The sequence below is a fragment of the Remersonia thermophila genome, chromosome 7 (assembly GCF_042764415.1).
Source record: "Remersonia thermophila strain ATCC 22073 chromosome 7, whole genome shotgun sequence".
Lineage (NCBI taxonomy): Eukaryota > Fungi > Ascomycota > Sordariomycetes > Sordariales > Chaetomiaceae > Remersonia > Remersonia thermophila.
In genome coordinates, this window is record NC_092223.1 from 579,665 (window position 1) to 592,571 (window position 12,907).

The following is a 12,907-nucleotide window of genomic DNA, read 5'->3' on the forward strand; positions in this document are numbered from 1 at the left end:
TAGTTCTTGAGCCGCGGATGCAGGTTGCCAGAGGGTGCTAAGCCGGGTAGCTGTTTGGGTGTTGTTTCTGTCGAGCAGGCCTCGAACTTCGTGGTGAATCGCGGAGACCTCGGTTTCTTTTATATTTACAGGACTTTGCCATGCAGGAACTATTTGACCTAAGAACAAGCTGCTAGCTGGGTTGCGTTACCGTCAAGTACATGACGCTGGCATGGCGCTGAGCTGGTATTGTCAAGAGTGAGTTGAGGGGCAATCTGGCACATGAATGACGAGGCTTTGGTTGAACATGACACGTCTAGATGCCACACTCTAGGTTGGAGCGATATTTACGTGGGCTCGTGAAACAGGATGGTAAGAAACGTTTGAAAGGCTACCTACGCTTTCATTAATGACAACGCAAATCATGAAATGGTAATTTCAATAACACCCGCAATTCTCATCCACGCAACGCAATTATGCATCTCCGGAGGTCCTGGCACAGCGGAACTTCCATGACCACTGGTTCCTCCGCTGAACATGTTGCTTGCACCAGCCTAGAATACCCTGGGAAGACTTCATCCAAAGGTTGGTACCGCTGACTCTCGGGGCCTTGTCTCTGATTGTCCTCCCGACGCTCCCTCATCGAACGCTTCATCCAGAGAGCTCTGGCATATACGTAGGCTATCTGCATGCCTGGCCTTTGCCCCTCAGATCTTACTTTGAGTGACCGCTGCAGTATCTCAGGGACTCCATCGTGCGGTCGTAATGAATAATGCCGCACTGGCCAAAGGTGCCAGTACTCAACCCCTCAATCCAACGCCAAATAACCTCAGGACACTTCTGCTGGCGGGAGCCCAGAAGGTTCTGGCAACCCTTGTAGGCACAGTAGACTCTGGTGTCCTTACACATGCTGTTACTTGCTCCCAATCTGTGTGTATGTGCTAGCCAGTGTCGAAGAAAACGGCCGGGTTTGATTACGGAGCCGATCTCGTTCTAGGGGGAACTAAGCATCGATGGTCGAGAGCGTGAATTTATACGTCGATGCCGAGATCTCGAGTTTGACATCGAGCCAACAAGCCTTGATGCGCTGTTTGCCAAGCTAGGCCACGCTGTGGTTTGGTACTACTTCACCATCGAATATTATAAGCTGAACGTAAGCCTAGCCGCTCTATGAGTGAATGTCCAAGTCCTTTGCTTCATAACGAAGCTTTTTCGACAGTCTACATCATCTATCTGCCTTCGTAGTCACACGTAAAATGCTGTGCTGGCAATCCCTAACTTACAGAAAGGAGGCGACATCGTTATTCATCATGCTCTCTCCTCTACTCAACGCGATGCGAAAACGTCGTGGCTATAAATTCAATATACATTCAGCCAGCTCACATCAACCCCTGGTCATTTTGCCGCCCTCCGCATCCATAGCCAGGAACTGCGTCATTGATCATGTGCCTCGAAACCGCCGTCTACTGCTGTCGCTACCCACACTGCCTCGAGGTCCTCCGGCTCCTCAGATACGATTGCCGTGACGTCGCGGAACGTAATGCCCTCTTTGGCCACTGCTCGACGGGTATCAGCCAGGACATGGTCACCATACCCGGCCGTGACTGCGGTCGCTGCCGTAGCCGCTCAAGCCGGAACAGGAGACGGAGAAGATCGTAGGGTCCCTATCCACCAGAACGGCAGTACACCGCATGCTTTGAACCATCAGAGTAGCCTAACAAAGGAAAAGTACCTAGATGCCCACCTAGCCATGGATTCGACTCAGGCCGCCGGGTCTTGGACCGCCTGCCGTCGGAAAACACGTACACGGAAAAGGACTTGTCCTCGCCCCGGAAGGGAGCTGTGAGGGGCCCTGAAATCGTCCCAAGAAACTGGGTCCAGACTCCCTGCCTGCTGAGTTACACTTGCTTGCTAGCTAGGTACGTATCTAAGGAACCTCGACATGTCAGGTCCGATGCCAGAAATCCTGACTTGACAAAGAACACCAAGCAAGCAGCGTTCCTCTTTTTTTGCTCAGTGTTGCTGTATTTGAAGTCAAAAGAAATAGACCACCCGGGCTCTGATACACCAAGTCCCCAAGCTCCTACTGCGTTTGAAGTTGACTCGGAATCGTTCGCAAATATCCTCAAACTTCTCTCAGCACGCCACAAAGCTCCGATTTCTTGTCGCCAACATGTGCTACAGAATCCCCATCTACTGCCGCGAGTCGTCCTGCACCAACGAGCTTGGCATCCTGTACGAAGAATGCGCCGAGGTCGAAGAGAACGGCACCTACCTCGGCCAGTGCTCGATGAGCATCGTGGATGACGAGCCGCGCCACGACGACTGGGTATACTGCACCGACCACCAGCCCAATGGAGTGGCGTAGCTGGAGAAGGGTTCTGTAGGGAAGGCTCCGGGGAGGAGGAGATGGGTTTGAAAGCATCGTTGGGAAAGGGAGAGAGCTGGTTGTTAATACGTGCTGAGTTCCACCTGCTTGATGGTGATGAATTCATGGAATGATGATGCTTGTCTTGGGACGTATGGAAAGGCGTGCGTCAAGCGCTGGGTTTGTCGGTGGCTTCTGTGTCAAGGGATCAGGGGGGGTTTGGGGCAGTGCGTCCAGGGGGCTCGGAGGCATGGGCTTATGGGCTTGAGGTAATATCTCTTAAGGCACCATAGCGTTGAGCGCTCAGTTTCTCACCTAATTACTCAATCGGCCTTTCTTGCCGACGGTTCTCTCGTTGTGGTGATGGCTGTCGCCTTAAACTTGACCGCCCAGAAGGGTGCTCTCTTTGCTTAAGCGATCTCTGCTTCTCGTCTGATTCTGCTTGCTCCATCATCGCGGCCACGGCTGTTGACCTCGTTATTGTTGGCGTGTGGGCACAGCTGTTTGGGTCATCTGGCCTCGCCCTGCATCACGAGGTAGGGACCAACCGGTAGGGACCTACCAGCGGAGGACAAAGTCTTTCTGATCAGCCATGGCCACGCTGTTCTGTGACGAGTTCCCGGGCTCTTGGTCTTGTTCGCGATGGGCGTGTCAAACACCTGTTCATGCCAGCAAGTCATACTGTGGCAACGAATAAACTAAGGCAACATTGCCTGCCTCTTCCTCCGCGTGAAGGAACTTGAGCATCAGGAGATGCCAAATAGCATTCCAGAAGCGGCCTCAATAATTACCATCTTCGCACCAAGGCACGCTAGCACTTCGCTCGACAGCACCTTCAGGGTTCCTACTCACATCTGCATCGCGAAGCCTGCCGCCATGTGCTACCGGATCCACGTCACTTGCCGCAAGGAAGGCTGCACCAGGCTGATGCGATATAAATATGAACATTGCACTCGGGTCGAGTTGGGCTACGACAGCGGTGTGCCTTTCGGCTCGTGCAAGATGGGCTTGGTGGACTCCCCGGGCCCTCACCCCGGCGCGGAGTACTGTCCTAGGCACTGCATCAGAATACGGAAGGGGAACAAGATTATCGTCGACAATGGCAAGCACAAATGGACCGGAAGCAGTTAGCTGGACGCGCTGCCCTCCCTCCCCCCCTCCGGGAAAAGCGGTGTAAGTACCGGTGTAGGTACCTACTTGACCTGGAGATACAAGAAGGTTCCTTTGGTAGGTGGTTGTGCGAGCTCGACGTCGACGATCTGGGCGGTTGGCGACTTGGTCTCTAAGAGGTCTTGATTTAGGGGATCAGGAGCGTGGGCTCTCTCTGCGTTACCGAGTTCTCAAGAGAAGGGGGAAGTTGGGGAGGGGATTAGCTAGGGGAGATATGGCAATGTTGATTTGCACGATGCGTCCTCCATGGCGTGTAGGTAAGAAGACGAAAACGCTGGTGGTGTACACTGTTCGGCTTGGGCCGATGCTTCATACTTGGCTATCGGTTGCCGCTCTCTCTCCTCCGCGTCCCACATGTGAGCTACCATTGTCCATCTTCTTGTGAGCATTAATTACAAAGAGCTGATTTACACCATGCTACTTCACGCCAGCAGCGGACAACGTTCCCATACCTCACCACTTCACAAACTCCCAGCGTCATTGATCTGAGACATATATATATATATATACAACCCAGCCCTCAGCAGCTTCCTAATATCTCTCTTCTTCCCGGTCCCCATCACTCCCTCTTGACACCCATTCATCGGTCTAATGATGCACCATGGCGTCCTCAAACAGCGCCCGCAAGATCTCCCTCTCCTTGTCCAGCCCGTCCGTCTTGCCGCCGACCTCCATGCCCAGGCCCGGCGCGAGGCTCAGCACCCTCGCCTGCGGCAGCGTCCCCTCGACCAGCCTCCCCACGTGCTCCTCGCCGAACCCCAGGTCCTTCAGGCCCCGGGGCTGGCCCGGCAGGTCCTCGGCCAGGAACCTGGCGATGGCCTCGGCGAGGACCTCGCCGGCGGACTCGCGCTTGACCTGGCTCGTGTCAACGCCGAAGGCCTCGGCGGCGACGAGATGGCGGTCCGGGTTGGACGCGGCGGTGAAGCGGAACACGGAGGGGGCGGTGACGGCGACGGAGACGCCGTGGGGGATGAGAGGCGTGGTGACGGCGTAGCCGGCGTGCCGGTGCTTGGAGGGGTTTTGGGACGAGATGGGGTAGGACATGCCTGTTTTTTTCTTGTCAGCCTCGCCGTTTCTTTTTTTTTTTTTTCTCAACCTTGTCTTTTGTTCTCAGGGCGGAAAGGAGAGGAGGGTCCCAAAGGGGCATCGGACTCACCATGGCACAGATGCACGCCTGCGTTGCCGAACCCGACGCCGGCCAGCGTGGCGGCCAGCAGCATCTCGCTCTGCGCCTCGAGGTCCTCGGGATCCCGCACGCTCCGCGGCAGGTACTTGACCGTCTGCCGCAGCGCGTGCAGCGAAAAGATGTCGCTGATGGGGTTGGCGCCCTGGTACGCCGGGCGGAGGATGGGGTTCCGGGGCCGCGGGACCCGCTCGCTGTACGGGATGGCCGTCCACGACTCGAGGGCGTGGCAGAGCACGTCGAGGCCGCTCGACGCGCGCACGGCGGCGGGCATGGTGGCCGTGTTGAGCGGGTCGCAGATGCCGAGCGTCGGCTTGAGGTTGCGGTGCGCGACGCCCGTCTTGGCGCCCTGGCCGGTGAGGTCGAAGATGGCGGTGCCCGTGGTCTCGCTGCCCGTGCCGGCGGTGGTCGGCACGGCGATGAGCGGCCGGAGCTTGCGCTCGACGGGCTTCCCGCGGCCCAGCGGCGCGTTGACAAAGTCCATAAAGTCGGCCTCCGGGTAGCACGTGTACAGGTTCATGAGCTTGGCCGTGTCGATGACGGACCCGCCGCCGACGGCGACGAACAGGTCCGGGTCGTACGGCCGCGCCCACTCGATGGCCGCCTTGACCGAGTAGTCCTTGGGCTCGATCACCACGTCCTTGAAGACGCGGTACTCGACGCCCTCGGCGTCCAGGGCCTCGCGCACGGTGCGCATGGCGACGAGCTCGTTGACGGTCGGGTCCGTGACTACGCACACGCGCTTGGCGCCGAGGTTGGTCACGTCCATGCCGATCTCGCGGGTCGCGCCGGGGCCGAAGCGGATGGACGAGGCGGCCATCTCAAAGGCGTACTCCTTTTCCGGCTGCTGGGGGTGAGGGGTGGCATAGTGCCGGCGGGAGGCGCCGTTGGCGTGGTTGGCGAAGCGGGTGGCCAGGGAGGCAGCCGAGGAGGGGCCGTTGGGATGCTGATGGTGGTGGTTGGGGTTGCTGTGACAGGGGCAGGAGGGCGGGTGGGTGAATTGAATGGTCCGGAGCAGGCTGGCTGCGCGGAGGGCTTTCTGTTGCCGGATGTGAGATTTTCGGTTATAGGTTGTGTTGCGTGGGAGGAGATAGATGATGAGGTCGGGTGAAAGGGGGGTTGTGGTGGTGAGGGGCAGGGGTGGCACTTACACTGGGGAGGACGCGGATGGCTGTCATGGTGGCGGCGGTTGGGGGAACTGAGAGCCAGCGACCGGTGGGTTCAGTTCAGCATGCAGGTTCCCGAATCAATACAACAGCGAGGAAAACAAAAAGGTACTACAGGTGAGAAAGGAAGGCCGTGTTGTTGAGAGCAGAAAGGGCAGGTTTCCGCGGCATGTAGGTGCTGTGCTGTACCTAAGCAACACCTCACCCAAGGCCCATTGCATGGCCCCCGGCCCGAGGCTGTTCCCCGGGATCTATCCCAGCAACCCCCCCACACGAACCTGAATGTTCCCCGGCTCATCTCCTTTGTTCGGGAGGGGCATCGGCCATCTGCGCCGGCATTGGGCGTTGGGCTCGTTCACTACCCCACACAACGCTGCGGGCTGCCAAGAACCCTCGTCATCGATCCCGTGACGGGGGCTCCGAACCCAGCGTGTACACAGTAATAGCATGTACTGAGTACTTTGTAACTCTGTGCTGCCCGGCTGGACTTTTAGCGGGGGAGTCTAGAAGCAAGCAAGCTGAGACACGCATAACTAGTGGGCCTCTTATAGAAAAATATACGGTGTACACGGCAACAGCAAGCAGGCAAGCAGAGACAGAAGAGACCGACGTGGCCAACACAAGTTCATGCCAGCGACACACAGCCACAGACGCAGACACATTCATACCGCGAAGAGGCAGAAGCACCTAGCGGGGCCAGCACCTAGCGGGGCCAGCACCGAAACGATGTCGAGAATAATCTATTCCAATTCAGGGGCACACGCACAGTGGATGGTATTATTTGCCCGAATGACGACGGGATTCCAAGCGCTCAAGCGGCGCGAGAACTAGAGAGAATAAAAAAAAAAAAGAAAAAGAGAGAACAAACAACCCAAAAAAGTCTAGACAAGAAAAGACACCACTCCCGGCTTTCACCTCCTTTTTTTTTGTGGTGGGATAGGGTTTTGCTGCCAAGGAGCGGCGGTCTAATACACCTCGAGGACGTACCTCCCCTCCTCCTTGAGCCTCTCAATCTCCTTGCGGCTATCGACCTTGGCGCCGCGCTCCTTGGCCTCCTCCTTGATGGCCTCCTCGAGGACGGCCGTGACGTCGGGGACGGGCCAGGTGGGGCCGCACAGGTAGAAGGAGCCCTCCTCCTTGATGTAGGCCTGGACGATCTGCTGCATGGTCTGGCGCATGCGGTCCTGGATGTAGATCTTTTGGGGCTGGTCGCGGGAGAAGGCGGCGCCGAGAAGCGTGATGACGCCGGCGTCGAGGTAGGCCTCCCACTCCTCGCCGTACAGGTACTCCTCGCGCTGGTGGCGGCTGCCGAGGTAGAGGAGGATGGAGCCGATCTCCTTGCCCTGGGCCTTTTGCATGGCGCGGTACTGGACAAAGGCGCGGAAGGGGGCCAGGCCGGTGCCGAGGCCGGCCATGATGAGCGGCGCCGTGTCCTTGGCGGGCAGCTTCATGACGGAGGGCTTGACGCTGACGGTGACGGCGGCGCCCGGGCGCAGGCCCGACAGGTAGCGCGTGGCGTGGCCGGTGCGCTTGCGGCCGCGGCCGTCGGTCCAGTCGACGACGACGATCATGAGGGAGACGGCGTTGGGGGTGACGGCCTGGGCCGAGGCGATCGAGTACTCGCGGCGCTTGAGGGGCGCGACGATGCGCACGAGGTCCGGCAGGGACGGGCGGGCCGAGGGGAAGTCGCGCAAGACGTCGGCGTAGGTGACCGTGTCGACCTCGGAGAGGCGCTTGAAGTCGTCGGCGCCCTCCTTGGAGCCCAGGAAGGCGAGCCTCTCCTTCTCGGCCGGGTCGGCGGCGAACTCGGCGAGGGACTCGAAGAAGCGCTTGGGGGGCTTGCCGAGGATGTCGACGTTCTGCAGGAGGGCCTGGTAGACGGTGCGCGTCTCGGCGACGGCCGGGTCCTCGCGCGAGGGCACCTGGACCAGGTCGTCGGCGCGCAGGCCGTACCACCCGATGAACTCGAGGACCTGCTCCGGGTCGTTTTCGGCGTGCACGCCCAGGGCCTCGCCGATCTTGTAGGTGAGCCCCGAGTCGCCGAGGTCGAACTCGATGTGGAAGATGTTGCGGTCGTAGGTGGAGGGCGTGAGGCGGCGGTTCTCCTGGACGTGCACCGTGAAGGTCTTGACGGTGAGGTCGGGGCGGAGGTCGATGCGCGTGCCGTAGGCCTCCTTGAAGGCCAGGCCCTTGGCGGCTTCTTGCCACGAGCTGACGGCCAGGGCGGGCTCGGCCTCGGTCTTGTCGAAGGGCGCGAAGCTCGTCGGGCGGAAGGCGTGGAGGCCGGCCGCCGCCGCCGCCGCCGCCGCCGCCTCCGGGGCGTCGGCCCAGGCGGCAGGCACCTCGACCTTGCGGAGGGCCTGGGCCAGCGCCTCGGACGCCTCGGCGAGCGCGGCCTCGTCGGCGGCGACGTCGCCGAGCTTGGCGAGGCGCTCGAGGGCGATGTCGGGGCGAGCGACGCGGAGGAAGGCGAGCTGGGCGGCCAGCGCCGCGTCCTTCTCGAGGGCGGGCGAGGCGGCCGGGTCGAGGACCCAGAGGTCGACGCCCTTGGCCTGCACCTGCTTGCGGACGGGGGCGGGGATGCGCTTCTCGAGCTCCTCGGCGCCCTCCTTGAGGCCGGGCAGGCGGAGGACGAGGGCCGACCCGGGCTTGGCGTCGGCGACGACGTCCAGGTTCTTGAGCAGGCGCTCGTCGCCGACGACCACGACGTCGGCCTCGTCGATGGCGAACGGCGCCTCGACGGCCTGGGCCGAGTCGCGGATGTCGGTGCGCACGGCGCCGCCCTGGACGAGGTTGTCGTACGTCTCGTGGACGTAGACGTTGTTGGGGGCGTCGCGGGCGAGCAGGCGGCCCAGGGCGGCGGGGGCGCCGGCGGCGGCGGCGTCGTCCGCGTCCCAGAAGACGTACTGCCTGGCCGCCTGCAGCGAGGGCAGCGCCAGCGGCGTCTCCAGCGGCGTCTCCTCGACGACGGCGCCGTCCTTGGCCGTCAGGCGGCGGAGGATGGCGGCGATGGAGGCCGGCGTGTGCGCCGTGCTGGCGGCGTACTTGACGTCCACCACGGCGGGCTCCGCCGGGCGGTCGGCGAACGACACGGCCGTGAGCACGTCGGCATGCAGGGCGGAGCGGACCGAGGCGTCCTCCACGGCGGCGGCATCGCGGACCTGGCCGAGCACGGCCACGCGGCGGACGCTCTCGGGCAGGACCTCGAGGAAGGCCTCCTCGACGAAGGGGCGGTACACGCGCACGTTGATGGCGCCGACCTTGACGCCTTGGGCGGCGAGGGCGCCGGCGACCTGCTTGGCCAGCTGGGCCTCGGCGGAGCCGAAGACGACGAGGACCGCCTCGGGGGCCTCGTGGCCGTGGTACTCAAACGGGGCGTACGCCGTGCCGAGCTCGGCGTTGAAGGCGCGCAGCAGCTCGACGACCTTGCCGGCGGTGTCGAGGCGCTTGTTGAGCCCCTTGACCTGGGCGGCGAGGCGCTGGTAGGCGTCGGCGAGGGCGTCGGCGCCCAGGGCGTCCACGACGCGCACGGTCTCGCGGGCGGCGCGCAGGCCGTCGTAGACGTGCAGGGTCGGCAGGAGGGAGGCGAGGAGGGTGGCGAGGAGGGCGATGTGCTGGGCCTCGCGGGCCGAGGCGCTCGAGACGAGGCCGAGGCCGAGATCGTCGGCGAGGCGCAGGGCCGGGTCGTAGTCGGCGGCGAGGCCGTCCGAGGCGAGGTAGTCGGCCGCGGCGACGTGGGCGACGAAGGGGCTGGCGACGCCGTAAAGGAGGGACAGCTGGTCGAGGGCGGTCCGCAGGTGGCGCAGGCTCAGGGAGGGAGCCAGCAGGGTCTGGGGCACGTGGCGCTTGGAGAGGTCAAAGTCCTTGGAGAAGATGTATCCCAGGGCCAGGGTGCCGGCGCCGGAGCGGGTCTGGAGGGGCACGACGGCGGTGGGCTCGCCCTGAGCGTTCTTCTCGCCGGCGGCGGACCAGGCCTTGACGGCCGAGTCGAGGGCGAAGGTGTCGGGCGAGAAGGAGAAGATCTTGTCCGAGAGCTTGTAGGCCGTCTGCTGGACCAGGAGCTGGCTGGTGACGTAGCTTGGGCCCGAGATGTTGGCCAGCGGGGGGATAGACGCCGCCGGAGCGGCCTGCTTGGACTTGACGGCGTCCTCGGAAGAGGCCAGGGGCAGGGGGCCGCCCGTGGTGGTCTCGTTCTTGAAGTGCATGCTGGGCAGCTCGGGAGGGTCCAGCAGGGATGGAGGAGAAGGAGGAGGAGGGACGGGAGAAGATGTCGTCCTCTTCAAGGCCACTTCGAGGGGCGAATCACAGCCGCTGGCAAGGAAGCGAGGGACGAGGCAGCTGAGCGGCCCGGGGACAGCCTCGAATCGCCTTCCGACAGAGAGGACCGAAAGCTGCAACTGAGCCAGCGAAAAGGGCGAGAGGGACAGATGTGAAACCGGGTGAAACTGGGGGAGAGGAGGCAAAGAAGAGAGAATGTCCTCTCTATATAAGTGTCACGACAACAAGAACAACGACAACAACAACAACAACAACGCCGCCCAACCCAAGATGGTGATGGTGGCACGTCCTGGTGTGTATGGTGTAGTGTCGTGTAAGTGGTGAAAACAAGAAAGGAAAGAGAAAGAAAAACCACAAAATAAACAATTCATGTATCAAATATTTGCAGGTTCTGGATATTTTCTTAGCCCTTTCCCCCCCCCCCCTCCCCCCTTAACCGACCACTCCCACACGCCCACGCTCTCACGCGCGGTTTTCCCTGTGTCTTTGGTTTCGCCGCGGATGGCGTGCGCTGCCACTTTTTTTGCCGTTGACAAACGTCTCGAGCTCGTGCTTTAAAAGTCGAGGATTGCGTGATTGACGCTAACCCGATTGGGACGTCCTTTGTGGGGGTTTCCGATCTTGGGCCCCCTGCATCGGGGGTGTCACGTGACTTTGACGGCGCAAAACAGCAGCCGCCAGCAGCCAACAGCAGCCAACAGCAGCAAAACAGTCGCGCCCAGCTCCGAGTCGGGGGGAGGGCGAGGGGGGCATGGTGGCAATCCCTCCGGCTGTCGGGCGGGACGCCGGGGATGTCGGGAGGCTGTCGGCGAGGCCAAGAGCAGGTCCGGTCAAAGGCCACGTTGTTGTGGGGGGAGGACATGAAGCTTGGCTGTCGAGATCTTGGAATGACACGAGCATGGAAAAGGGAAGGACTCTGGCTGAACGCTTTGCACAAGAGCCTGAGCACGAGGGCCACCTAACAAACTCGCCCAAGGCTCGTTGGCTGGAAAGAAACCCGGGACAGGCACCGGACGGAGAGCATTCCTACGGCACCGACCGAAATCGGGCGCCCCCTCCCTCCTCCGCTCCCCCGCCGGCCCGGCCGAAAGCGGAGACTCGGAGCCGGCCCCATCCGGCGCCGTGTCCGGAAACGGCGCGGTGGAATCGTGTGTGGGACCCCGGAGCCCGGAGCGGGACATGCGTGGAAAGGTGGGTCTGCCCGAGACGAGTCGGCCGAGTCGGCCGAGTCTTGCCGAGTCTTGCCGAGTCAACAGGGGAGGGGGGGGAGCGGGGGCGCGGAGGGGTCCGTTCGGAGCCGAATGGAAAAGAACTGGGGCCAAGGTTTGACAAAGCCCCTTGATGAAAAGGCATGCGTCATCCGACCGGGACCCCGTCATGGGACCCAGGGGCTGCGCTATTTGTGCGTGTTCCTGAACCAATGGTTCCTTTTTCAAAGATTGGCCACCTGAAAACTCGGTGACGCATGTCGAACGTCAAGAGGAAGAACAAGGGGGAAGGGGCAAGGGGAGAGAGACATGGGATGAGCTTCGACAAGGGGGAGAAACCGGTCGGTAATGCATGCATGCATTGTTACAAAGCCCATGTGTTCCTTCTGGGTTGTCCACACAACGTGTTCTTCAGGCGGAATTACCGTGCGTTCTTGGTCTTTGGGGGGGGGGAGAATTCAGTTGGAGGGTTGCAACGGTGGGAAAAGAGCCGATCGCGTTCCCCTGCTCCATTGGACGGCTGCGTCGCATGCCGAGACGGCAGACGGCCACGGAGATCCGGGGAAGCCCTGCCCAGAGGGGGAAAGCGGCCGTTGCAGCAAAGGGAACAACAACGATGGGAACGAGACGGGCCGATGCAGCGAAGAACCAAATAAAAAAAAGAAAAAAAAAGAGACGGCCGGCGTGGTCCCCCGGAGACAGAGACGAAGACGCCCGGAACACGCACACACACACACACACACACACACACGCACGCACGCACGCACACACACACGGGTGGAAAATTCAAGAGTTAAGGTGCTGAGTGGTGTGCACGTAGATACCGTAATGAATACGGCATGGATGAATACTGTGTGCAGCATGGATGAACGGTACTGGTGGTGGCAAGAAAGCACCCATGCATTGCCGGACTTGGCAGGCGACCCACTAGCACGCTGGCACTAACACCGAACACCAAGACGGAGGGAACCCGATCATCGCCTACCTAGGTAAGGAGAGAATCTGCGGCAATTGTGCGTGGTTGCTCAGCTGCCTTGCCACCGGGTCCCTTGGCGTACAAACGCGCAAAGTGCTGAATCATTAGAGGCACCCGGACCAAGCCTGTTACGGTTACCGCACGGGAACCTCTGGAAGAGACGAGGTGGCCAAGGTACCTGAGGTTCGCCTTACGGAGGACGGCGCACGTCTAGAATCCACCAGATCAGGCGGTTTGCTTCCTCCTCCCGGCTCTCAGGTCCAGTCTCGTGGTCCCAGCCATTTCCAGTTTCTTGAAAAAAAAAAAAAAAAAAAGCAGCTTGTCGAGGCGTGTGCCTATCTAGTATATAATAGTATACGTAGCCACCAACGGCTTCTCTTCCGTGGGGGCTTTTCCAACAGACGGTCCCGCTTCTCGTTCCTTCTAGACTTTCCATGCCAACGTCGCCGAGTCGTCCCCGACAGGTACATTGACCACCCATCTTGGAATTTTCCGAACCTGTCTCAGACTTGATCGTTTGCGTGTCTCAACCCGGAAGCTGGTTGCGTTCCCGCTTCCCAGCCGTCCGTACCGACCAAC

General features: G+C 61.1%; 2 protein-coding genes across 2 annotated transcripts; both read right to left on the reverse strand.

Moving 5' to 3' along the window:
* Positions 1 to 4,105: 4,105 nt before the first annotated feature.
* Positions 4,106 to 5,878, reverse strand: VTJ83DRAFT_7140 (uncharacterized protein; the record flags this gene model as incomplete). Its single annotated transcript, XM_071013930.1, has 3 exons — positions 4,106 to 4,563; positions 4,674 to 5,739; positions 5,852 to 5,878. The coding sequence occupies 3 exons, from the start codon at positions 5,876 to 5,878 to the stop codon at positions 4,106 to 4,108; spliced, it is 1,551 nt and encodes a 516-aa protein (XP_070863357.1).
* A 953-nt stretch (positions 5,879 to 6,831) lies between these two features.
* On the reverse strand, positions 6,832 to 10,071 carry VTJ83DRAFT_7141 (uncharacterized protein; the record flags this gene model as incomplete). The annotated part of the gene is made up of 1 exon (XM_071013931.1): positions 6,832 to 10,071. One exon carries the CDS (start codon positions 10,069 to 10,071, stop codon positions 6,832 to 6,834), a length of 3,240 nt encoding a protein of 1,079 aa, XP_070863358.1.
* Between the last annotated feature and the right edge of the window lie 2,836 nt (positions 10,072 to 12,907).